Source organism: Podarcis pityusensis, assembly GCF_964106645.2.
Source record: "Podarcis pityusensis genome assembly, chromosome: 6".
Lineage (NCBI taxonomy): Eukaryota > Metazoa > Chordata > Lepidosauria > Squamata > Lacertidae > Podarcis > Podarcis pityusensis.
Genome location: NC_138030.1, coordinates 60095650 through 60121418, shown reverse-complemented (window position 1 = coordinate 60121418; position 25769 = coordinate 60095650). Strand labels below are relative to the sequence as shown.

Here is a 25769-nt window from a genome sequence, read left to right as displayed (position 1 = left end):
GGATATAAATCTCATTTAAAAATTAGCAATTGTTTAAAAAGCAACCATTAAAAAGTAAACATTATTAAAATTATAATATATAGTAAAGGTAAAGGTCCAGTCGTGACCGACTCTGGGGTTGCGGCGCTCATCTCGCTTTACTGGTTGAGGGAGCCGGCGTACAGCTTCCGGGTCATGTGGCCAGCATGACTAAGCCGCTTCTGGCGAACCAGAGCAGCGCACAGAAATGCCGTTTACCTTCCTGCCGGAGCGGTACCTATTTATCTACTTGCACTTTGATGTGCTTTCGAACTGCTAGGTTGGCAGGAGCAGGGACCGAGCAACGGGAGCTCACCCCGTCGCAGGGATTCGAACCACCCACCTTCTGATCGGCAAGTCCTACGCTCTGTGGTTTAACCCACAGCGCCACCTGCGTCCCTAATATAATATATATATGCATATAAAAGATCACACACCAATTGTTGCAAGGAAAACATCGCAGCACCAGCCCTTTTTGTAAAATCAGCCAGTTCCTATTGGAACAAGAAAGTCTTTTGCTGAAAGGAAGACAACCAGGAGGGAGCCAGTCTAGGCGGGGAGTTCCAAATTCTGGGAGAAGCCACCAATAAGACCCTTTCCCATGTACCTACAAAGTACACCTGTGAAGGCTGCAGAACCAAAAGAAGGGCCTCCCCGGAAGATCTCAAAGCCTGGGCAAATTCATATGAGGGAATATGGTCTTTGAAGTTTGTACTTCTCTGAATTTTGCAATATAAGTTAAAATGCATATATTAGCTAAAATAGCATGCAAAATTCATTATATAAGGGGAAATTTGCTTTGCAAAAATATGTATACTAGTCGGCATTATATACAAAGATGTATATATTAAAAGAAATGCAAACTAAAACGCTGCTGAATTTTCACAAGGACTTTTTTGTTTGTTTTGAGATTGTATATGCTTCATATCTTTGCAGGAAGGTCTTGAGTTTGGAAAGAAGTGTCCATCTTTTCATAGCTTGTGAGGATGGGGAAAGAACAGAGTACACCACATTGAGTTGCTTGTAGGAAATATGGGAGCTATTGGCCCTTAGCAATCCTCAGCACAAACCAGAATACATTTTAAGAAATATGATTGCTATAGAGAAAATGTTCATGGCTTTTCCCTTGAGAATGCACTCTGTTCTAGCAATTTAGAGCTGTGGGTATATTCTTCAAATCAATTTAAGTCGATAAGTTATCCCATAACACACTTTTGACTATCCATTTATACACATGCTTAATGCAGTAAAGGAGTAGTAAGAGTATGAATGTTTGTTTTTCTAATTGCTTACTCTATGGGTGACAGAGAGATTCAAATCTATTTTATGTTGAATCTATAAGTTCAAGCTCTGGAGTATAGACTAATTTTGAAGTAATACATTTTGAGGGCCATGTTCCCCCAAAATGTTTAAGGAAACAGTATAATGCAGGTAAGTGTTATGGGCACGACTACATGCATGCTGGCTTCAGTAATTCCATGTCTCTGGGAAGATAGCTTTATGAGGCGGCAAAGCTTTTTTATTCTTCCAACATTCAGTGCTAACGTCAGTTCCTACACACATTTCTACAAGTAGTAAATGGGATTCATTATTCTTTACTGTGCCTTTAATTACAGCAACAGAGATCATTGTGGCTCCAATATAATGTTTTCCTTTTAATATTGTTTCACCATCAGTCTTGAACTAAAATGGTCCCGTATAGAACTGGCAGAAACATGCTATCGAGTCTGTGAAAACATTGGGTCTCTTCCTATTAAGCTTCAACGAAGAGGAGAGAGTGCAGAGCCCTCATTTGTTGGAATAAAGGTAAGAAAAGAGTCCCTAAAACTTTTATTAAAAAATGTTCTATTAAGAGCATTTCATCTGTTCGGTGAGAAGGCTGCTTAATTGTGTGTTGTTATTTTTAAGGTCCAAGAAGTATCAGCAAGAGTTGGCTTGGACTTCAAACACAGTACAGCGAGATTAGTGCAGTTTGATCCTGGTAAGGCAATAATTTTAAACTTGTCTATTATGGCTTTTTACATTGAGAAGTGCATCCAACATTGTGAGTGGTAGGTAGTTTGTACAACAGATCTTTCCCATTACCTCTTCTTTTCTGCATTCCCTTCAGAGGGTCTGGGAAGAAAAGCCAGGTGGTCTTGGGAACCTGCTAAGCATTGTGGCTGTGTTATAAAAATCCTGAAGTGTGTTAGGGAACCATTCCCAAACAGGTGGAGAAATATTGTGCCAGTGGAGACGAACCCTGCCAGGTAACAGCAAGAAAAATTATGACGTCTAGTTGGCTGTCAGCCATGTTCAATTAAGGATTGGCTGCTGAAATCAAAGTTTGCTCATATTCTTCAGCAACCCACCCTCCCCAAAGTCTCACAACTACTGGTGTATCTGAGCAAAAGATGTGTGAAATGAAAGATGGTCTGGTGGGCATGAGTGGAACCATCTTGGTTACCTTCTATGATCAATGGAATGTTATATTCATTTAGCCTTCTAGCTTCCATTTGTTTGAAACCCCAGGTTAGAAGAAAGTCACCAATGCTATTCTTTTTGTTCTTCTGATGTGGGTCATTTTTGCTGTCTTTTGTGATTTGCTCAAAGTGCAATCTAATGCATGTCTACCGAGAATTAATTCTGCAACCTTAGTGGATATGATCAACTCCAGATCATGCAGAATTAGGTGATGAGGCTGATGGCTTGCTAAGGCTCTTGAAAGGCACTGACAGTTGGATAGTTGAATTGGCACTGGAAATTTCACTTTCAATTGTGGTCCACCTGATTTATTGTGAATAAAGGCATGAAAGCAGCCAAGAGATTTAGGGTAATTCTGTAGTGACCAATGAGGCATTTGTAAGCTTCTATCAGGAGAACAGGCAATCCTTCTTAGCACTGGACTCAGGAAAACAATTGGGTGAGCCAACAAGCTCTCTGTAGGGAGCTCTCATGTGTGCTCAAACTCAGCACTGAAAAAGGAAGTGGGGGAGTCTCTTCTGTTACTTTTTAAAACTAGCTTAAATGTTGTACATGACAACATATTCTAAATTAGTTGCATCGTTGTGCTGTTCCATTGATCCCAATAAATGTTGCATGTAAAACACATTTTAGTTAATATCTCACCACATTTTCTTAATTCTAAGAACCTCAAAGAAGAGAATATTGTTAAAACATAAAGACTTTTCATTTCATTTTGTTGAGGGGAGGAGTTTTGTGACTAATGTAGCATGCTCTACTAATGTAAGTTTTTTTGTCCTAAGCTCACCTGATTTTGTTCCTAACATAAAATTTCTTGTCATTTCACCAAATGAGAAAGCAAAACTATCACTACAATAAAGAGTTATTAACCTCTTCTCTATTTTCTTAGAGAGGTCTGAACTTTAGGAAAAATGGGAAATTCTGAGTCACCTTTCATGTCATGCTTCTGGCTGTTTTACTCATGTGTAAAATGCCCTTTTGAAAACCTGCTGCCAGATAATGAAACTTTGGGAAATTATCTTCAACATGATATAGAACATGGTAACTATATATGAAGATGAAAAATGAGTCTGTAGGTTGACATTTTCATAGTGCTGCTGGAAGCCACACTTCTAAGTGTTCTACAGCTGATACGCAAATCATCCCATGTGCCAGAATCCAATTTTATTGGCTTCGTATAATAGTTACCACACTAGTTTAACTTTATTGCTTATTTACAGAAAAAACCATTGTTTTTCCATGGAATCTGTTGGCTAATTGCTATGTTACTTCACAGGAAAGGGTGTAATTAGACACTTACTAGTGTTACTGTTACCAAGTTAGCACTTGAAAACTGTAATTTCTTGACACCACCATTTTATAGATTGTTAGGTGGGCCTCACTGCCTCCACCATTAGCTGATTTTTAACTTTTCACCTTCCTGGCACAGGCTGCTCAGAAGACAGGTGTGTGTTTCTGTCTATTTCATCAGTGATACTTTTGGCCTAGAGCAGGCTTTAGCACTATTAATTAAATTGGCATTTGAATGAGGAAGATTTTTCCTCTAGTGTCATTAACACCTCAATCTAAAATTCTTTGGCCATGATCCATAAATACTCAAGCACAAGAACTTGTGTGAACATCCAGGTTTGTCTGTCCTTTTATTACCTCAGAATTTTTTTTAAGGGGGGCTGGCACGTGGAAGTGCTATGGGGGAGCTATGGGGAGAAGCCTGGATATTTCCACGTGCCTTATTAATCTCTGTGGGTCAGACCCACTAGATGGACATAAAATGGCGGCAGTGAAATATATTTATCTATTCCAGTCATAGGAGCGAATTCCTAGGGGCTGAGGTCCCCTTGGCCCTCCAATAAAATATTTGAGGGGGCTGGACCCCCCCCCAAAGTTGATGGACATTGCCATTCAAATGGTGTGCGTGTGAATGATTATGTGGGGGACCTTACTTGCCCCCCATATTTTATTCAAGTTGGCACCCCCTGATTCCACTTATTTATAAGACTGTGGAGATGCCTCTCTGACACGAGTATCGCTGCAGCTTACCTGTATGCTGATGAGGAGAGCAGGGGAGCAGCAGAGGCAGGGCTGTGTGAATGGACAAAGGGAGCCAGTCCGGTGCTCCTGCTTGTGTATGCATTCAGCCTCACACCCACATAAGCCAGTGTCACTGGTATAGGGAGCCTGGTTTTGCAGATCTGCACCTCCACACCGGTCACTACTGTTGTACTCTGAAAGTGAGAACATAGCACAGGAATAGCTAACATCATGCCTTCCATAATTTGTTGAACTACAGACCCCATCATTCTTGACCATTGGCCATGCTGATGGGATTTGTAGTCTAGCAACATTTGAAGGGCTACCCCTGGTTTAGCAATACACCCCCTTTTCTTGCCAGATATGGGTGTGCAGGAGAGACACTTCCTCCTTAGAAGAAGAAGAATAAGAATTTGGATTTGATATCCCGCTTTATCACTCCCCTTCAGGAGTCTCAAAGCGGCTAACAATCTCCTTTCCCTTCCTCCCCCACAACAAACACTCTGTGAGGTGAGTGAGGCTGAGAGACTTCAGAGAAGTGTGACTGGCCCAAGGTCACCCAGCAGCTGCATGTGGAGGAGCGGAGACGCGAACTCAGTTCACCAGATTACAAGTCCACCGCTCTTAACCACTACACCAAACTGGCTCTCTTAGAGAGAAAAAACTAAAAACCTAAAAACTCTCCTTAGAGTTCTCTTTCTTTCAGATGTTTGTCTCTGCCCATAACAATGTCGAAAACCTTTCTTAATGAGTTTGCTTTCAAATATAATTTCATCATTGTTAGAGGATTCAGGTTACTCTTCTCTATTTACTGTAAGGAAAGGAATATATATTCTGCAGTGCTTGGTGCTACAAAATCCTGATAGGTCTTAAGCATGTGGTTAAGTACTTTGTTGAACGGGAGCCCAGGGTAGGAATAAAACTTCATCTGGATCCTGAAATCCTAAAATTGCTCCCGCTGTACTTGCCTGATTCTATTCAGTGGGACTGGTGCCAGCATTGTGCTTTGAAAATTAGGCTGTAAGGCTCCTTTGTGGCACTAGCATATTAGAACATGGGTTTAAGGATATATCACAAAATCATCTGCTGGGTTTGCATGCTGTTTCCCATAACGTGGTCGGCTCCTGCTCTGAAAATCCTGGAGCTCCAGGTGTAGAAATGTGTTTGTGGGACAGGATAAAGGAACAAGGATGGGCAGGCAGGGGTGGAATGTAAAAATCTGGGCACCCTTGATATTCAGAAGTCGTCTTGCTCTCCTTTTCTGCCAAGTTACTGCCAATAAGAATTGAGTTAGATGCTCCTTTGTGGCTTATTCATTCATAAGTCCGTGCTCAACACTTTCACCCAAAATACAGGATTATACGAAAATGATCTGATTGGGAAAATGTCTGCTTAACCTTAGTAAATGTAAGAAAAATAAACAAATCACTGCTAGCACTGTAGATTTTGAAGGTTGCTGAAACCCTTAATATTCCTTGAGATAATAGCCCATAATTGCTTCATGAGAAAGTAAGCTGTGACTTTTGGCTTCTAATTGTGTAAAGCTGGGGTTGATGTGGCAGGAAGCAGGTGCCTGGTGGATGTGAAAGGAGGAAGAACTAGGCCTTGTACTGTTAATGAGCCAGCATATGCTACTCCTTGTTTGAAGACCTGCAAAAGAAGACACCAAAGAGATAGCTATTTGGTAGAAACTTCCTAGACTTGATGCATTCTTCTGTTGAGGCTTTACAGTGGTAACCCTGCAATTTTTTGTGGTGGAAATGGTTCATGTATAGAGCAAGTGTCTAGGGCCACAACCTCTAGTTGGCTCGGAAGTGTTGCTGCAGACTCTGACAGTTCTTATGTGCCTATGGTAAAACAATACAAAAGCTACTTTCAAATGTAACATAGGACTTGTAGATTTAGATCTTATGCTTTTGACAGGTGTTTCCATCAAGATCTGGAATATCCTCCTTCAGGATGATGGCCTTGAAGAAAACACTGAAGTGTTTAAAATAACACTGAACAAGCCTAAAAATGCAATACTGGGACACAAGAGGGAACTGACTGTTGAAATTCTCGATCCAAAGGCTGGTAAGACAAGTTGTTGAATACATCTTCAGGAAGAACCAACCAAGTCCTTGCCTTTCTGGTCCATCCAATTTCCAAGCGCCACTTTAGTGTGCTGAGGGTTTCTTCTCATTTCAGTCCTCTGATCAGCATCTTTGAGGATAGCCAATGAGATAAATTGAGGTAGGAAACATTCACCCTGAGGGCCACATTTCCTTCTAAGGCAGAGACTTTCAACCTGCTTGGGTCCACAGCTGCCTTGACTAACTCCATTATTTCTGCGGCACCCCTGTGGGGCTCAGGAGTCCAGTTATGTCACCCCTTGCCTTTAGAGCTGGCAGGCCCTCACAGCTTTTCGAACAGCCTCCCTTGTGGAATGTTCCCTCAGCCTCCTCTCCTCTCCCCTCTCCTTGGGAGTCCTCTGGGCAGCCATTGCTGCCACCCCTGGTCTCTGAGCTGCCCCCTCTGCCCCCCAAAGAAGTGCCTCTTCACACTGCCCCACAGGGGCCTGGGAAGCACCCCCAGTCTCAGATGCACCATTCACCTGCTGAACTTGTAGCCAGGGTTGCTGCAACAAACAGCTGTACTAGCTTTTGCATGAGTTTTCACTGCCAGTTTTTCTTCTTCACTCGGGCTTTGGACTGAATGTTCCTACTTCTATCTTGCATTTTGTACTTGTTTGGTTTGAAACCATTCCACTGCTGTGAATTTTAATTTGGGTAGTGTGTGTTTTTTTTAACCTGTTTTGCTTTGGTAGGCATATTGCCTCAGAAGTGGCATATAAACCAAAGAAACAGATAAAATAAACAAATAGGGGAGAGAGAAAAGAAAGTTTGTAACTGAATTTTTAAAAAAGCTTTTCATCCAAAGTTTGCACGTTCCTGTCTCAACTCACTTCTTTTATACAGCTGTGATAGAATTTTGAAACCTTAAACTTCATTTAGAGTTTCCCCTTCTTCATGCAGCTGCTCTTCTGCTGAATCAACTTTTACTTAAACAATCCTTGACATTTTCCAATTTCTTTAAAAAAAATAAAAAAGTCTTCCTGCTAGAGGCACTCTGCACCTTCAATTACAGCCCGGGTAACAATTATTCTCCTTTGGCTTCAAACCACCTGAGTTCCCTCCTTAAAGTCACTTCCCTTCCTCTTCTCTCTCCTCCTCCTTCTGGCCCCATATGTTTGTTTTCAGCTGAAATTTCTTGAAGGCTGCTGATCCAGGTGTTTCTGTTAATACAGATCACTTATAATTGAATCAAGAAGAAAGAGCAACACAGCACCAGCCCTCCGACTCTCAAGACGCCTGAGGTCAAAACATGTTCTGGGACAGCACTACCTTTCTTTAAAATGTCTGTCTTCCTTTTTATACTTTCAGCTGCTGGTCACCATTATCTTTAGCTGAATTGTAATGCCTTAAGAGTTTGCCACGCAGGCTAACAAGAAGCGGGCAGTATATTTCATGTTTGGATATATAAATTCTCATGCTGAGATGAACTACCCACTGTTTTACTCTAGGAGACCCAGAGCGCCTGGTAATTCTGATGCTAAACCAAATTTCCAGCTGCCAGAAACAAAGGCATGGACGGACCCAATTTTGGGTCAAGAGTGACACCGTGTGGCCAACAGATTCCCTTCCCTGTTCCTTTCTTGCGTGCACACTGGAACCACTTTCTTCAGTTGTCTTCCAGATTTTATATTTATGCATTTCTTTCACGTTGCTTGATTTAAAAAAGAGAAAAGAAAAGAAAAGAAAAGAAAAGAAAGAAACTCTTGACAGTGTAGATTTTTTGCATGACCCCTTCAATCCTAATCTTCGGCAACCTTCTTGGTCTGTCCTTGAAGGTTCCTAAAGTGACAATTGTAACCCGAGCTGACGTTGCAGTGGTGAATTTGAAAGCAAGACACTGTCCTGGCACAAAAAGCAGCACTGTTGTTTTGGGCTTTTGTCTGCAGCATCTGGCTTTGGGCCCTCTCAGAAATGAGTTCTCTGAAGATTAAGCTGAGATTGCAAAATTAATCTCATTTGTGGTTTATTTTAGATTTTGACCTTGAATTGCAAAGATTCAAAGACCACCATGTAGCAGCCTCTCAAGGGGTGCTGTTGTGGGGTCTCAACTCCTAAGTTTTCCACTCTTAAAATTTATTATCCAAAGAAAAGAAATCACTTGCAGAGGCTTCATGGCCTTTCATTTTCTTCACAGTTCAGCTCTCCTGTAACACAAACCCCAAAACCCTTCAGTCATTAATTTTGCTCACTTGTGCTTCTAAACTCTGCTTTCCTCCTTGTTCATAATTAATTATTAGGCGACTGTGATTCTTCCACAACATTCCAAGATGGAGGCACTCAAAAGATGTTGGAAAGGACTAGTAGCAATTCAGGAAGTCTGCTGTCTGCTGGCCGTTCCCATAAAGCAAGCGAAAGAGCAGATGTCCTTCGTGAAGAACATCTGAACAATAGGAATCTTCCCCATAATCATCATGGTTCTTTGGCCAGAGGATATATTCCACAGACAGGACACCTGCCTGATCATGTAAAGATGGATTTCCAAGTTCTTGCTGATTCTAAGCATCAAGCAGTTCAACACAATCCTCCAATGGTATGTACAGCTAATATCTAAATATATACAAAGTGTAGCAATGACTTATGTAAGCTGGAAGCAAGTAAGCTGTAGGATAGTTATAGGTGTCTGTATTCTTGAATTTTAATAGCTGAAGGGCAGGAGTCAGCAGTATACCTGCTGACTCAAATGGAAGCTCCATTCAGTTCAGTGGGACTTACTTCTAGGTAACTGAGAATAGGATTTCAGCCACAGTCTACTTTAGTAAATGTATAAATCTGGAAACCTGATTTTAGGCTCTTGATAGATCCAAAGTGATATAGCCCCATTGATTTAAGTGAGCCTCTTTTAATTTACACCAGCGAACAATGGAGCCAAATACATTTCCTCTACATTTTTCTTTTTCAGAAGCAAAATGGCCAGGATAATGATCCTTCAGTAGGAACAAATGTTATTACATAGCCTTCTCTACTACACGAGGGCAAAGAACGAAAAGATATCCTATTAATAACACTCCGTTTTCTTGCTGATGTTGCAAAATAGGCCGCCATAAAATTATGAATATCATTGCCTTTCTGGGCGAATTAACTACTTAGAAAAGTTGTAATGGGGGAACATGGAAGGATCTGCTAATGAAAGAGCGGAATGAAAAGGACGTACTCGGTGTTGTCCATTGCATGTACCTGCCAAAGTGGAGCCATTCCATCCAGTATATATGATTAGTAATTACATTTTATGACTAAAAATTTACCAATGCTCTTAATGCCGTTCTGAAAATGTCATTAAGAGCCATGCCAACCCAAGAAAATATTTGTAGCCCAAGAGGCTGCTTCACATTTATCTGAGATGTCACTAAACCAAAGATCAGAATAGGCAGGGCTGCAGGTTCGTAAATCATCCATTTATCTCTTTGAACAGGGAAAGTGAGGCGGCATGGAGGAGAGGAGGTACCATAAAGCACCATTTTGTTCTCCTTTTTCTACTGCTTTTCACTGCTTGTTTCCCTGCTCTATTACGTCACTGACGCCTTCTTCCATGTGACACAATCCTAGCCAATCAGAGCCCAGACATTACAGTGGTACCTCGGGTTAAGTACTTAATTTGTTCCGGAAGTCCGTACTTAACCTGAAACTGTTCTTTACCTGAAGCATCACTTTAGCTAATGGGGCCTCCTGCTGCCGCCGCGCTGCCGGAGCCCAATTTCTGTTCTTATCCTGAAGCAAAGTTCTTAACCTGAAGCACTATTTCTGGGTTAGCAGAGTCTGTAACCTGAAGCGTATGTAATCCGAGGTACCACTGTATGTAGTTAGCATGATGACACCATGAATCAAATTATCTAGCCACAGCAGCTATGTGACCAGTAAGCTAATTCAATTTTACCAGAATGCTTTCCTCCCTGTGAACAGACTTTGTGATAATGTCATGACCAGAGCAGGGCTGCAGCTGCCTTGTTATGAATACAGCCTATGGCCTGGAAGATTGCCAAAATGGGGCAGCACTTTTCAGAGGTGCTGAAAATGTTTGAGCTCCTCCCTCTAGCTCAGCCTAAAGTACAATGTTTGTATGTTTTTCACCTGCAAGGTCTTCTCAAAGCTAGCAACAAGCTGAAATGTTGAAGCAATACCAGTCTCCAGGGCCCATGTGTCACAGTCATTATGTTCCCTCCAAACCTACTGATTAGGTAACAGTTTTGCACTTGACACTTGCAAGCTCTGGCAGTCCTATATTGAACTGAACAAGGATTAAGCGCAACCCTCAATCATGTGTAAGGGGGGGATGTAAATTGAGTGCTCAATATGCACCATAATTGGCCATTGTGCCCATTCACCATTCGCCTCATGGAGAATGTACATGCAGTTTATCCATGTGCACATTTCTTCATCAGTATATATGTACAGTGGCACCTCGGGTTTGTTCGGGTTCGTTCCGGAGGTCCGTTCTTAACCTGAAACTGTTCTTAACCTGAAGCACCACTTTAGCTAATGGGGCCTCCTGCTGCCGCCGCGCCGCCGGAGCACGATTTCTGTTCTCATCCTGAAGCAAAGTTCTTAACCTGAAGCACTATTTCTGGGTTAGCGGAATCTGTAACCTGAAGCGTATGTAACCTGAAGCGTATGTAACCTGAGGTACCACTGTAATCTCAACAGGCCTTGGAGAATGTGCCCATATGGACTGAATTTTTTACATTCTCTGGCTATTATGCATAATCTCCAACAGGCCTTTGGGGCATGTGCTTAACTTACATTTCCCATAGCAGATATACTGAAGTGCAGTGTTATGAAATATCCCTGCAAAAATAAGTAGCACAATGCCACAGAAAAGTGAAGCTACTTGGCCAAAACATATTAACTTGTTGGGTCAAAAACTGAACCCAGGTCCAGAATTCCAGGCCATGCCGAAACTTTTACAATAATTGTTCAGCAGCAGTTCTTAGTGTTGGTGAAGTGGAATCCAGAGTTCCCAGCTGCCATATACATAGAGTTGTCCTTGGGGGCAGCAGGGGGAATCGGGAGGGAGATGTACTTGCTCTTTATTTTTTCTTGATCATTTTCAGTACCAAGGAATTACACCAACAGGAGCTGGTGGACAATTCATCTTGCCATCTGCCGTCAGGGCAGCTGCTAGAGAGCCTGTGCCTGTTTTACCTTTTCACCTACAACACCAAAGTGACCTTCCTCAGAGAGATTTGGGCATGAAGAATGAACCTGTCCCATTACAGCCGAGTACAAAGCAGGTAGAATTAGCTTCCCAGGTTGTACGGGAGCAGGCGGGGATGGAATCCTGGGTGACAAGGGAAGGAGAGAGATATATTCTCTAGAGTGCAGTGCATATTATAAATCATTATATTCCTTGCTATATTTGAAATTATATAAAGGCTATAAATCCACAGCAGAATGTTTTCAGGGCAATCTGATGGTAGTGCCTTGGAGTCTCCCAACTAATTTTATTGCCTCTGCTAGAGACAAAGGATGGATTATCAATTAATCAGAACCCACTTTTTAATCCGCAATCAAGGTTTTCTTTTAACTACAGTGCGGTATTGATTTAATGCTTCAAGAACTGATTTCATGTTCTGTTCCTCCTGCCCTGAACTTTAATAACACTCATAGAAATACTTGTGTAAGTATGCAACAGGAATAAGGAACTTCCCTTCTGCTTCAGATGTTTGTATTATTGCAAACTGAAATGATTCCTTATTGCCATTTAGTTGGATAGCGTATAAGGTAAAGGGACTCCTGACTATTAGGTCCAGTCGTGACCGACTCTGGGGTTGCGGCGCTCATCTCACTTTATTGGCCGAGAGAGCCGGCGTATAGCTTCCGGGACATGTGGCCAGCATGACTAAGCCGCTTCTGGCGAACCAGAGCAGTGCACGGAAACGCCGTTTACCTTCCCGCCGGAGCGGTACCTATTTATCTACTTGCACTTTGACGTGCTTTCGAACTGCTGGTTTGGCAGGAGCAGGGACCAAGCAATGGGTGCTCACCCCGTCACAGGGATTCGAACTGCCCACCTTCTGATCAGCAAGTCCTAGGCTCTGTGGTTTAACCCACAGCGCCACCCGCGTCCCTTGGATAGTGTATAGGCTTGAATTAAAATAGGTCATTGCAAAAGTAGATTTAAGATCCTTTGACATGCCCAAGGCTACTTTTGAGCTTTGTGGCTGGCCAGAAATTTAGCCTTGCAGGTCCCCACATTTGTTTTTTTTTTTTTTTAAGTAATTTTTATTAAAGTTTTAAACAACAAAGAAGTAAAAGAAAAACATACACAATACATATAACAAAAACACAAAGAACAAAAAAAACAAAAGCAAGGTTCAACAATAAAAATACAAGAAACATAACAATTTAAAAACAATATCTCTGTTTCATTTCCGTTTTTTAATTGCTTATTTTCTGGACTTCCTCATACCTCCCTCTCTTGTATTCCAATCCAAATTATTTGTCCAGCAGTTTCTTTTCCACTTTTTTAATCCCAATCTTTAATTTGATAAGATATTAAAATATATAACTTCAACTTCTTTAAACCTAATCCTTGGTCTTAATATCATATACCATTAAAATTTTCCCTCTTAATATCAAATTTCTATTTCTTTAAACATCTTTAATCTTAATCTTTAATCTTAGTCTATCATTAACTTTAACCTGTACAGCTGGAAACCCCTTGTTTTCAGTCCAACATCACTCTAACATTCCTTAATTTTACAGTGTTTCTGAAGGTAGTCTTTGAATTTCTTCCAATCTTCCTCCATCAACTCTTCTCCCTGGTCACGGATTCTACCAGTCATTTCCGCCAATTCCATATAGTCCATAAGTTTCATCTGCCATTCCTCCAGCGTGGGAAGTTCTTGTGTCTTCCAGTACTTTGCGATGAGTATTCTTGCTGCTGTTGTTGCATACATAAAGAAAGTTCTATCCTTTTTTAACACCATTTGGCCGACTATGCCCAGGAGAAAGGCCTCTGGTTTCTTAGGGAAGGTATACTTAAATACCTTTTTTAATTCATTATATATCATTTCCCAGAAAGCCTTAATCTTTGGGCACATCCACCAAAGGTGAAAAAAATGTACCTTCAGTTTCTTTACATTTCCAACATTTGTTATCGGGCAAGTGATAGATTTTCGCAAGCTTGACTGGGGTTATGTACCACCTGTATATCATTTTCATAATATTCTCTCTTAAGGCATTACATGCCGTAAATTTCATACCTGTGGTCCATAACTGTTCCCAGTCAGCAAACATAATGTTATGTCCAACGTCCTGTGCCCATTTAATCATAGCCGATTTTACCGTTTCAGCAGGTCCCCACATTTGAACCTGACTGCATCATGTTGACTTTCAATTGTAGCCTACTTAACTACTAGATTTTGCTAGAGTTGCTTGGGACTTGTTAGCAACTTCATTGTTCTGCTTCAAAGACCAACTAAAAGCACATTTGTATGAGTCTTTTGTAGGTCACGTTAGGGGTGAGTGGTACACAATTGGACTTGACATTTCTGTGGACATCTGTGATATCTGCAAATCCAGGTCTGGTGTCTCGGGGTCAGGATAGCCAACAAGTCCTATTAGACTCCAGATCCCATTATCTCTAATCATAATCCATTCTGGCTGGGGTTCATGAAAATTGTAGCCCATCAACATCTGAGGGGCACCACAATGGCTACCCCTGCTATAGGTCCTTGAGCAATATTTTTCTTCTTTTGCTGGGGAGGCAGCTTCTGAGCAGACCTCTTTTCCACCCTCAATTCCCTAAATGAAAACTTGTCCTCTCAAATGCTATTATGGGACAATTGCATACTCAGCTCCCTACCAATCAGATCAAAATATAGCTTGATTATTTTAACAGAGATGGGATATTAATTAGGATTTCTAGTCCTGGTATCCTGGCTATAAAAATTTAACAAGCTGTCAGAACTGAGTGCAGCTTTTATCCACACCATTTCACAACTTTAAAAGCTTGTTTAAGGTTTAAAAGAATCTTAACCCTCCAGTTCACTCATCCCTACTTATAAATGGCTCTATTAAATCAAAATCTCATGAGGAATAGAGCAGCACTGAATCAAATTAAAGCCAAAAGTTCCCATATCTTTATCGCCAAATGCTTATGAACAATTGCAACCCAAAAGCTAAGAAATATCACATCACTACATCTGCATTTCTGCTCAGTGTTAGGCTCCTTATTCAATAAGATTTAGGCAACCTTTAAGCCCAAATGAGAATTTCAACTGTGTCGCCCAATCCTACACATGTTCACTTGGAAGCAAGTACAACTGAGTTTAATGGGTCTGCTTTCAAATAAATCCACAAAGGATGCTGCAACTATGGACCAAACTAGACAATACATGGGAGACCTGCGACTCAGCCATACTGTTTTTAATTTAAATATAGCCCGAAAATGTGATCACAGCAATGGTAGGGCAGGAGGTGCTTGATCCTTTCCCTGTTAACGTTCCCCCCCCCCCAGCAAAATAACCCCCTTGTTTGCTCTTCTCCCTTTAGGGAAAAAATTCAGGGGCTTACAGGAAAAGTAGCTGAAGAGATTGTGATGGGGAGATGTTGCTGAACTGATCAAGTCTGTACCCTATAGAGCTGAGGTCAATGAAACTAACTGGGTAAAGAGTGGGGTAGATCTCACTCTGGAGCTGATTGAGCATGTGTTCAGGCTCATAGTCAGGCCTGACACACAGCTGTGAGGGAAATAAAGAGAGCCTACTTCACTGCCTCAGTTGCATCCTTGAGGAACTGCCCAGCAAAGTTGTTCCCTACAGTCCAGAGATTGGTTATTCCTGACCTCTGGAGTACATGGTAACCGAATGGCTAAATGCTTTGAGGACGAGCTTAGTTGGCTCCACAGTGACTTAGACACTGCTACTGCAGTAGTGCTAGTTGAGGTATCCAATGCAATGTTAAGCCAATGTTGTGGGACCAGCTCCAGTTAATGCGACCTGATGATAGGGACAGGTTACTTGCAGTGATGCACCCAGCCAACAACTCAGTAGATGTTTGCCTATCCTGTCATATCTATCTACTCAGCTTCCCACCCATATGTTTTTTTATTGTTATTGTTCTTTGTATGATTCTTGTAAACCACTCTGCTATTTTTCTTTTATGAAAAGTGGTTTATAAATATGTTTATAAATGAATGAAAATAAAACATTTCAATGTGCTGTCTCTCCTTATGCACATGCACATCTAAATGTTGCATCTTTATTTTTCACGTAGACATGCCAGCCAACTTGTGCTTTTCACACGTCTGTAAACTGCTTCCATACCTATCTTAAGAGGCATGAAATGGGAAGCATAATCTGAGAAGCCATATGTGCCCATTTATGCTCCTCAAAAGAGCAAGGGTATTTTTTTGTGGGAGAGAGCTCAGGCATGAAGTTCATCAGCGATGTATAATCATACTGTTTTGGGTCTATTTTTCCCCTTCTTAGAGAACTAAATCCAGGAAGTGCCCTTCCAGTTGGACGCTCAGAGACAAGCACTGCTACATTTTGAGCTCCATTAGAAATGCATCCTGGGACAGTGCTGAAAAGGCCTGCAGGAAATGGTATGGGAATCTTCAAAAGAAAAGGGTTGTCACTGATCACTCATTTGTTGAGGTTTGGCCATCTGTGAATGGATTGGAGCACCAATGGTGACAGATCTTTTTTGGACTCAGGGCTGCAATGAGGGCTGCAATAGTTGGCATCCCTCACAAAAAAAAAAATATTCTATTTAAAGAACACGTTTGGGAGTCTTGAGTGGGAGTGGTTACAAAAACATTTGGCCTCAGAGAATTATATACAGTGGTACCTCCATTTTCGAATGTAATCCGTTCCGGAAGACCATTCGAGTTCTGAAACGTTCGGAAACCAAAAACTCAATATGGAAGCCTCAAAAGGGAAAACTCAATACAGAGGCCATGTGGCATGTTCGACTTGTTTGAAAACCAAGCATTTCGTCAACGGAGAAGTTCGAAAACTGAGGTACCACTGTATGGGCGGAGTAGAGCTTTTGCATCATAATATTATAGCAGTGAACCTATGGGGAAAGTCAATAATAAGTAATCGTTAGTATTTTTAACAAATATGAATACTTGAAGAAAACATAGGAGGAACAAAATAATTTTTGGGCATCATAACATGGGACCCATGTGAGTACAAAACAAAAATGTGGGCTCAAAACCCTATTGAAGAGGTAGATACTATTTTAGAGTATGTTTGCTGATATCTAACAGAGGGACAGAATGGGTCGGAATGTTGGGATTTCCAAAGGAATCAATCAAATACAACAGGACCACCAAAAGTACTGCTTTCTTTCACCACATAAGTCTATGGTGGAATACATGCTTTCAAAGCAGGAAGATTATGGCTTCATTCGTATTCCTGAGACCCTGGAGAGAATAGGCAAAAGTGGTCTAGTTGGACAATTAGTATGGCCTACTGTTAAGCAGTGTTTCTGTGTTGCTGCTGAAAGGAAACAAAGAAATCTGATTGAAAATCGTATTGGTATATCTCCCTAGGAACAGTAACACCATTTGATTAAAATTCAGGTTTAACACATTCTTATTTTATTTATTGAATTTATATGTCGCCCTATACCAGGCACCCCCAAACTTGGCCCTCCAGTTGTTTTGGGACTACAGTTCCCATCATCCCTGACCACTGGTCCTGTTAGCTAGGGATGATGGGAGTTGTAGTCCCAAAACAGCTAGAGAGCCTAGTTTGGGAATGCCTGCCCTATACCCTATAAGGGCCCCTCCAGATGTCGTTTTGTGTGTGTGCATGATTATTTGTGCTTATGATGGTATTGGGGCAGTTATAGGTGATTCCCCTTTCATAACTGTTTGTGCCCATTCAGGACACAACTTCATTTCTAATCAGCGTGTGTCCTGTAACTTCTTGCTGAAATCCTGTAAAATTTTATACTGCAAATGTTCTGGTAGAGTTTTTATGTTCCACTTTCTTGTGCCACTCCAGACCACAATAATGCAGTAACATTGCACAGGAACCACAGAACAGCTTTAAAAAGCAGAGTGATGTGCAGTTTAAAAACATACCCAGCAAACCATTTCCAATGCAATGAAAATAATAACACAAAGTAATTTTGTTTTCCCATATGTGATGAGTCCCCCCCCCCCCCAAGGCAGCCCACTATTTAATTGACTTTGTTTTAATCCACTTTCCTGAAGGTGTTGAGCTTTTTGCCCTATAACAGGCATCATAATATTCCGTGTAACTGGTTAAAAATCCCATGAGCATTTATGGTCTGTAGTTTTCATGCTTGCTGACAAACTGGAAATTGAAGTGGACAACAAGGGAATGGTTTAGTCACACTTGTTAATAAACTCCCCACTCCAGCATGAGGCTGGTCTGACCTTGCATTGAAAGCCTTTGAGGATAGTTATGAAAATAGTTCCACTAAACTGAAACAAAATATGTTGGTAAATCTGTTGCCCGGAAAGAACTGGAAGCAAATGAAGGCCTGAAACTGTATATTTCCGTAGTTAGAATGTTGTGCTGTTTACAGTACCTCACAAGAACTGAAGAACATTTTTCTTGTTTTGTTTCCTTCAAATGTTTTCCATAAAGAGAAATATCTGTGAAACTTTAACTTTTTTATTAGATTCAAGCAGGAAAGGGAGAGGATGTGAGGTTTAAAACAACAACAACAACTGGACACTGCTTTATTCCATCTCTTAAGAAAAAAATGCCTTAAGAAAAAGAGTAATAAGTGAAGTAAATTGGGGACTTCTAAAGAGGAGAGAAGGACTAATCATAATTGCTTGATGGATAAATTACAGCAATGTGGTCTACATTAAATTGAAAAGTAAACAGCAAGAGCAAGCTGTTTGGGTTTCTTTTTTTGCTGGGAAATGCATTCACAGGAACAGTGCAACCCTAAGCAGGTCTATTCAGAAGTAAGTCTTGTTGAAATTCAATGGTGCTTAATCCCAGGTAAGTGGGGTAATGATTGCTGTCATGATATACCGGTATATAAACAATGCAAAATACCTTTTTCCAATGACTATTTAAAACAGGGGGGAAAAACCTGTTTGGAAGGTTCAGGGTCCCTTTTTAAATTTCTCTTACACTTTCTCCACTAGAATAGCAACAGTACAGTGTAGTAGCTTAAAGTTGAACAATGTTGTAGTTTGTAATTCTATGTGCATCAGGAATTATCATGCTACATTAGACGGTTGGGAAAGTTAATTTTTTTGTACTATGAAGCATTGCCCATAAAGTTGAGATGATTCAGCAATGCCAGATATATTTCTTATGAATTGGAATAATGTGGTCAGATCTGTCTGTCTGTCTACTGGAGATGACTAGAAAATCAACAGCAATTCTAAATTATGAAAGTGTATCACATTATCTTTCTTAGAATTCCAGTGAGAAAATGTATTTTCAAATTAAAGTTAAAAGACTGGGCAAAAAACTTACACAATGTGTAGTATACCTTTTATGGAATAAGTTTTACAATCTGTGACCTTCAGAATTACAGAATATGTTGTCCTTCTGATGATTCCTACAGAAGTAAGGCCTATTTGAATGATATGTTATGCAAATAAGATTCATTATTAAAAAGCCATACTAACAAATGTTCTGCTCACCAAAGGTCAAACAGGTAAGGCACAAGATGAATGTATTACCTTTCCTGTGACATGAGTGAAGATGGGATTGGAAATGTTATTCTCTACAATCAGCCATTTAAAACACATTACAGTACCTTTTGATTGCATAAATAATCACACTGAAAGTTAGTATCCCACACCTTGAAAGTTAGTATCCCACACTGAAAGTTAGTATCCCACACATTGAATGACTGCTATAAAAGACAATACACATTCCTTGAATGAACTGAAGTGCCAGCCCAAGCCTATATTTTCTATTGTTTTCTCTTTTGTTTAAAGCTATGACAAGATAGCTCCCATTTGTCAGCGCCCATGTAACATTGTTATCAGATTTCCCCACCCACCCTCAAACAAACCGAGTAGTGACTGGGTATCATTGTTATGCTTTGTTGTCTCATATACAGGTCCCAGGGCCATTTAGCTAGTGTTCATTCCCCAAGGGAGATGGCATGGCTTTGGAAATTTGCCAATAAGCAGCCATTTTGGGTTGGTAAGTATAAAAAAAAAAAACTATTCAGGATACCGTGGCATATGCCTTTGCTGTACTTCATTCAATAAATCTAAAAACTTGAGACATGGGAAACTTGTGCTTTCATCCTGTAAAGACGGTAGTGCTGCAGATCTAGCAGACCATCATATTCGGTCGCAAAATAACTTTATACATCTTTATTGAATCTTTGTACAGAAGCAGGGTGTTTTGATTTCACAACTAATCAAAAGGGGGGGAAATTCTCCCCGGCTAAACCTGCCACTTCATTCCCTTTCAGATTTGGCAGCTGTTCAACTTCTCTTAAGGCTTATCCTATCCATGTTTACTTAGAATTAAATCCCTTGGTATCAGCAGGGCTTGTTCCCAAATGTATATGCACAAGATTTCCCCAAAGATTCCAGCTGTAATCCTATATGCACTTACCTACTGATTTTAATTGGACTTCCATCTGGGTGGATATGTATACCATTGATCTGTCGATATTGCAGCAAACTGAAGTGATTTGGAATGCCATGCAAATACACTTTACTATATTGAATCTGACCAGTGCTCAATTCCATATAGCCCAGAGACCTTCCTTTTCTGACTGGCAATAGTTCCATCATTTCAGGCAGAGAATCTTTGACAGTCCTGTTATCTGAGATCGTTTTAACTGGAAGGGCCAGGTATTGACCTTTGACCTTATACATGTAAGGCTTGAGCTCTGTTTCTGAGCTAGATTTCATTTCTTTTCCTAACTAAAGTTGACCTATTTTTTGGAAGCATGAATCTGCCACCAGCAGGGAGGTCATTTGCATCTGCTGTTGGGTAAAATAATGCTGAAATCAAAGAGTCTGTCCTATGAATAATTGTATTGATGGGGCTTAATACAATTCCTGTAGCATTGCTTTATAGGCTGTGAATTTCACAATTGCCGGGTCTCCAATTTCAGGATTAAACGAAGGTAAAACGGGCAGCTGGATGTGGAGTAATGGCCGACCAGTGACTTTCCATAACGTCAAAAGCAGGCCGGAACTAAGCAAGACTGCTGAACAGAAATGTGCTTTTGTGAAAAAGCAGAAGAAATGGGTTGCAAGGCTATGCAGACAAAGGCTGAAAGGAAGATATATTTGTTCCCTTCCTTCATTAACTGACACTTCTCTTGAAAATACAAAAACGGTTTAGCTGGTATGCAAAGTTGGCAAGAAAATTGCACAAGATTATTACCAGGAGATGAGGAGAAACAAGGCTACGACAAATTCTAGCCATGAAGTCATGCAAGACACTCATTGTAAAAGTGCTTTGGAAAACATCTCAAAGGAGAAACATAAAGATTCTCAGTACATCAGTACTCATTTCTCGCCAGATTCTGCATATTCAAAGATTTACATGTTGCTGAAGACAGCAAACATCTTTGCAATGAGCAGTATTGGAAAGGGTTGTTTTGTGTTTCTTTGTTTTTGAGAACATCAGTTTACATCTGTGTAGATCCAGATTGCAGTGGGCCAGAAATTAGGCTTAGTGTTAGTCTTGCTGGTGGCGGTATCTCACAAAAAAATGAAAGTTATGCTGATATTCATGCTTCAGTGAAACAGAAGAGCATGAGGCCACAGGACAGAAAAAATAATGCTATTCAAATATAAAAGAAAAAAAATGTTCTGTAAGTTAAGAATGGGAAATACTGAAACTAATATTTTAGTTAATTATTAGCCTTGAGGTTTACCTGCTATTTTGGATAACTGTTAGCTTGGTGGTTTATATTTCCATGAAACATGCATAGAAGGGGGAATAAGATCTTGCCCACCCATGTCTTCTGACCACACCTCCAATCCCTTGCTTTTATCATAACCTGTGAAACAGCCTACAGCCATAAACACTGTGAATTCAAGAGTCTCATAGTATGTATAAATACCCCCCCCCATTTTTTACAAACTTAATATGTGCATAGGCTGTCTTTTTATATACTTATTTCAAATAGAAATGCCAGCTAAAGTAAAAGGGATATCTAGAATGGAACATTGCAGAACAAATTTCCATACCAAATAAAGTATAACAGATCAACATCACAAGGTCCCAAGCACCACAAATGGGTTTATATTATCCTGCACCTTGTTGCTCCAGAAATGGCACGGTTTCTCTCTAAAAACATTACCTTGCTGTCTACCTTCTCTGGTTCTAACCAAAGATTATTGCAGGAAGGCAAGATCTCCCTTTACATAATTTATTTTTCTTTCTCGTTGGAAGTCAGCATTGTACACAAGCAGTTTGGCTTCTGGTTAATCATAAGAGTGGTGGGGCTCTGCATTTTAATCCTAAACCAATCAGGATTTGCTAGTGCACCATTAGATTCCAAGGAATAAAACTCAAGGGCAACACAAAGGTCTCAGAGAGGAGCTCAAAGCTCAGTCTGGGTCTTGCTGAAGGTGAAATCCCAGACTTTGCAATTTGGTAGTTTTAAAAAATAAACACACGACTGCCTGCCCCATCCCAAACACACAAGTTTTGGAGGCAAGGAGCTCAGTTTAATTTCAATTTTAATTGGCCATATGGCATTCTTTCCTTTTAATAAATAGGCACAATTAGTGAGATTTTAGGGCTTCAAAATACCAGAAGAACATAAGAGCCGTGCTGGATCAGACCAAAGTCCAGCATCTTTGAGTGCAATTTGATCATAGTGTCAGCTTCCATATTATTGGCTCCTGATACACGGAAATGAAACTGCTAAAATTTAAGACACCTGAAATTTAAGTCCAAATCAACTTTGAAATAGGCTGAGGATCAAAATTGAAACACCACCCAATAATGCTTTATAGCTGCCTATTATATACAAACATAACTGCAGTGCCTTTCCCCCTGGGGAATGGGGACCCAGTACTCAATGGTACCCAGTACCGGGCCCTTTTCCTGCATATCTGCATACACCGAGGTAGTGGATTATTCTGCCCTTTATCATCAATAAGAAATGAAACTCAGGTTAGGTCATGAGATAAAAGGAATTAGGCTATGAGGTTATGAAAACAGGTTTTGCTCTTAGTGGGCTTCCAATTAGTTCGGTGGAACAAAGTAAATAACCTTTAATCTATCACACATTGTACGGCATTGGCGTGGGGAACCTGCCTTTGGCACTGGAGTCACAAGGGAGAGGTTGCAAGTTCAGCTCCAACCCCCATGGTGTCCCCAAATGAATCTCTCTGGGGGGGTTTCCTATTTAAAGAAAGAGCTACAATTTATCCTATGTAGGCTGTAGTGAATGGAGGGCCCTGGATTTGCCTTCAAGGGCAGCCATGTCTGTAGTAGGGTTCAGTCCCTCTGGCCTACCTGCAAAAATCACAGCAACATTCAAACTGAATGAACGATTTATGGCAGTCCTTTTAATGGGTTCTGTGATACCAATTATATGGCTGAAAGGGACTTGCAACACATGAAACAGGCAAAGTTACTTGATTTCAGATTCAGTTATTAGTGAGGTAGGTGATAGTGACTTTAGCAAACTACAATGATAAAATAATGGAAATTTGAAAATCAGTAATGAATTCACCACATATATTTGGCCAATGCACCATGCATTTAAATTCAATTTCATAGCTATGGACTGTGAAGACAATTTAGTTAAAAGTCTTACGTCTACCCTTTTCTTCCAAATATTCTATTCAACATGTTATACACTTACCAGTAGACAGATGTGGTGTCAATTTTATACTTACCAGCAGATGTGCTGTTAACTGCCTATTCTGGTAATACAATATGCAATGTAAAGCCCCTCAGATGGAAATTTATATAAGAGTTGAAATTGCCCCCCCCCCCTTAAAGCTGCAAATCACCAGAAGATACAGTAGAATTAACATATCATCTCTATTATTATTTTATGGGACTTTTCATCTTGTTGAATTGCAGTTTTGAAGCTGAAAAAAAGTCTGATCCTGCAACTATTAAATAACTGCATCAAATTACTTGTGTCTACTCATGCTAGGAAGATGACTCCACTTTCTATAACATAATTTGGAGGGGAGGAACTGCCAAGGTGGTCTTTGAAACAAAACATATTCAGATTCAGATTCAGTTTCTTCACAGGTTCTAGGTTCATGAGGCTTAGCCTGAAAATGGCTACTCTAAAAAGTAAAGCAGAGGTATGCATATGATGTGGGTTAGAACTCATGAATTTCACCATAGGGGAGATGTAAGAGGTACCACTATGTACAAGAACCAGGGAAGAAAATGTGGGTAACACTCTTGTATACCTCACATCTCTGTAAAGTTAACTTGAAAGTTATATGGTAAAGAAAACAAGAAACAACCATTGATTTGAGCACTGGATGCTGAAATGCACCTCTAAACCTAAAAAAATGCTAAATATAGTATGGATGGGATTGCATTCAATATGCGTACATATGCATATATGCATACATATTTTTTCAGATCTGTGGCACTGAAGCAATAATCAGAGTTCTGATTTGTGCTCATGTCCATTAGCAACATGGATTGCAAATCCCTATTTGTTCTTTACCACATGTTGAAAATTTACAGGACCACAATCAGCTCAGGAGGAGTTGAGTGTAATGCTTATTTTGACTTTATGCTGGCCAGCGTGAATCAGATCATGTGAATTGGATGCTATATTATCTTTGGCGATGCAATATGATTCTTCTTTACACATGAATGACTGTTTAATTTCCAGTACTTCTACAGGGTCTGATAGTAAAGAATATAGTATTTTAACATGTTTATCATCTCCAATGAATGAGAATCCTGTGGGTCCTGTAAAGCTGAATCTGCTTCCAGATTTCTGAGCCCCCAAGGTGTATCAGATAATTTATCTGGTAGGATTATGTTGATGTTTTTTTCAATCTTTAAAAATGAACGCAGACATATGAAATGACACCTGTTGACAACTAAGTTGCAATGTGAAGCCTGGGTTAAATATTCTCCATTTAGGTTATTTGCATGAGAATGTACGGGGCTGCTAGGTCAGACCAATAGTTCATCTAGCTCTGCATACTGCAAGCATAGGCAAACTCGGCCCTCCAGATGTTTAGAGGCTACAATTCCCATCATCCCTGACCACTGGTCCTGTTAGTTAGGGATGATGGGAGTTGTAGTCCCAAAACAGCTGGAGGGCCAAGTTTGCCTATGCCTGGCATACTGTTTCCAACGGTGGTCAGCCAAATACGTCTGGGAATCGTACAGGTACAGTATGGTGGAAATGACGTTCCACTTTTGCTTCCTGTCTAACAGCTTTTGACAGATTCACCTTCCATGAATTCACCTAATACCGGGAATTGGGGAACAGATATAGGGTTGAGAAAACAACTCCCGTCAAGCCCCAGCAAATATGGCCAGTGGTCAGGGATGATAGACATTTCAGTCCAGCAACATCTGGACAGCCATATCTGTCCTAATCTTTTTTTTTTTTAAGAAGTCATTTAAGATATTAAGAATTCAGGTGCTCCCTGTCCTGTGCATCTTGCAAAATGCATCATAGCTCCAGGGGTGTAGTTCTAATTTTGGAAGCTCATCATTTGCTCCCAGTGGCAAGAGTGCCACCAAGCCTGTGTACCTCAGGCTGCTAATCCCATCAGCATTATAAAAGAATCATTAATATCCCATATTCATAATCACACTAATGGATGGCATGCATAAGGAGCATGCATTATTAAAGGGAAAGTTCTGAATGTGTTGTAGGAGGGGAATTCTTTTTTGACTGACAGTCATGTAAACCAAACATCCATATCCTTCACGGTTTCAATTTGGCAGAATGATCTTGGTGTTATAGCCCAGAGCGAAAACTCTACCGAACAGGTTTAGACTATTACATTTTAATCTCCCTTGCTACATTTCATTCACTTTCATAATTTTCTTTTCTGCCACCCTCTGAAAGGAAATCTTCTCGTGGTTCTTTCCTTTCATTAGTGAAATCATAAAATAATAATAATACATTGCACTTAACATCTATCAACAGTGCCCATCACTCTGATATATGTACAGTTCCCCCCACCTCACACAGAAATGACCAGTCAGTAAAGTTTCCGAATATTGAAAAGGTCAAAGTACTACAAGGCTCTATTAT

The 25769-nt window shown here is 40.4% G+C and overlaps 1 protein-coding gene across 3 annotated transcripts in view; it reads left to right on the top strand.

Moving 5' to 3' along the window:
* The window catches only part of LOC308480348 (FRAS1-related extracellular matrix protein 1-like), a 107976-nt gene extending 86393 nt beyond the window's left edge, over positions 1 to 21583 (top strand). For 2 of the 3 annotated variants that reach the window (XM_081011710.1, XM_081011709.1), the window contains exons 28-35: positions 1695 to 1824; positions 1927 to 1999; positions 6436 to 6585; positions 8864 to 9156; positions 11672 to 11851; positions 16055 to 16170; positions 19641 to 19726; positions 20658 to 21583. In XM_081011710.1, the coding sequence (XP_080867836.1) occupies positions 1695 to 1824; positions 1927 to 1999; positions 6436 to 6585; positions 8864 to 9156; positions 11672 to 11851; positions 16055 to 16170; positions 19641 to 19726; positions 20658 to 20890 (1261 nt within the window). In that variant the 3' untranslated portion in view covers positions 20891 to 21583. Of the gene's footprint in view, positions 1 to 1694; positions 1825 to 1926; positions 2000 to 6435; positions 6586 to 8863; positions 9157 to 10698; positions 10984 to 11671; positions 11852 to 16054; positions 16171 to 19640; positions 19727 to 20657 lie in introns of those variants that run through there. The other variant, XM_081011711.1, reaches the window with a different exon arrangement.
* Positions 21584 to 25769: the final 4186 nt, after the last annotated feature.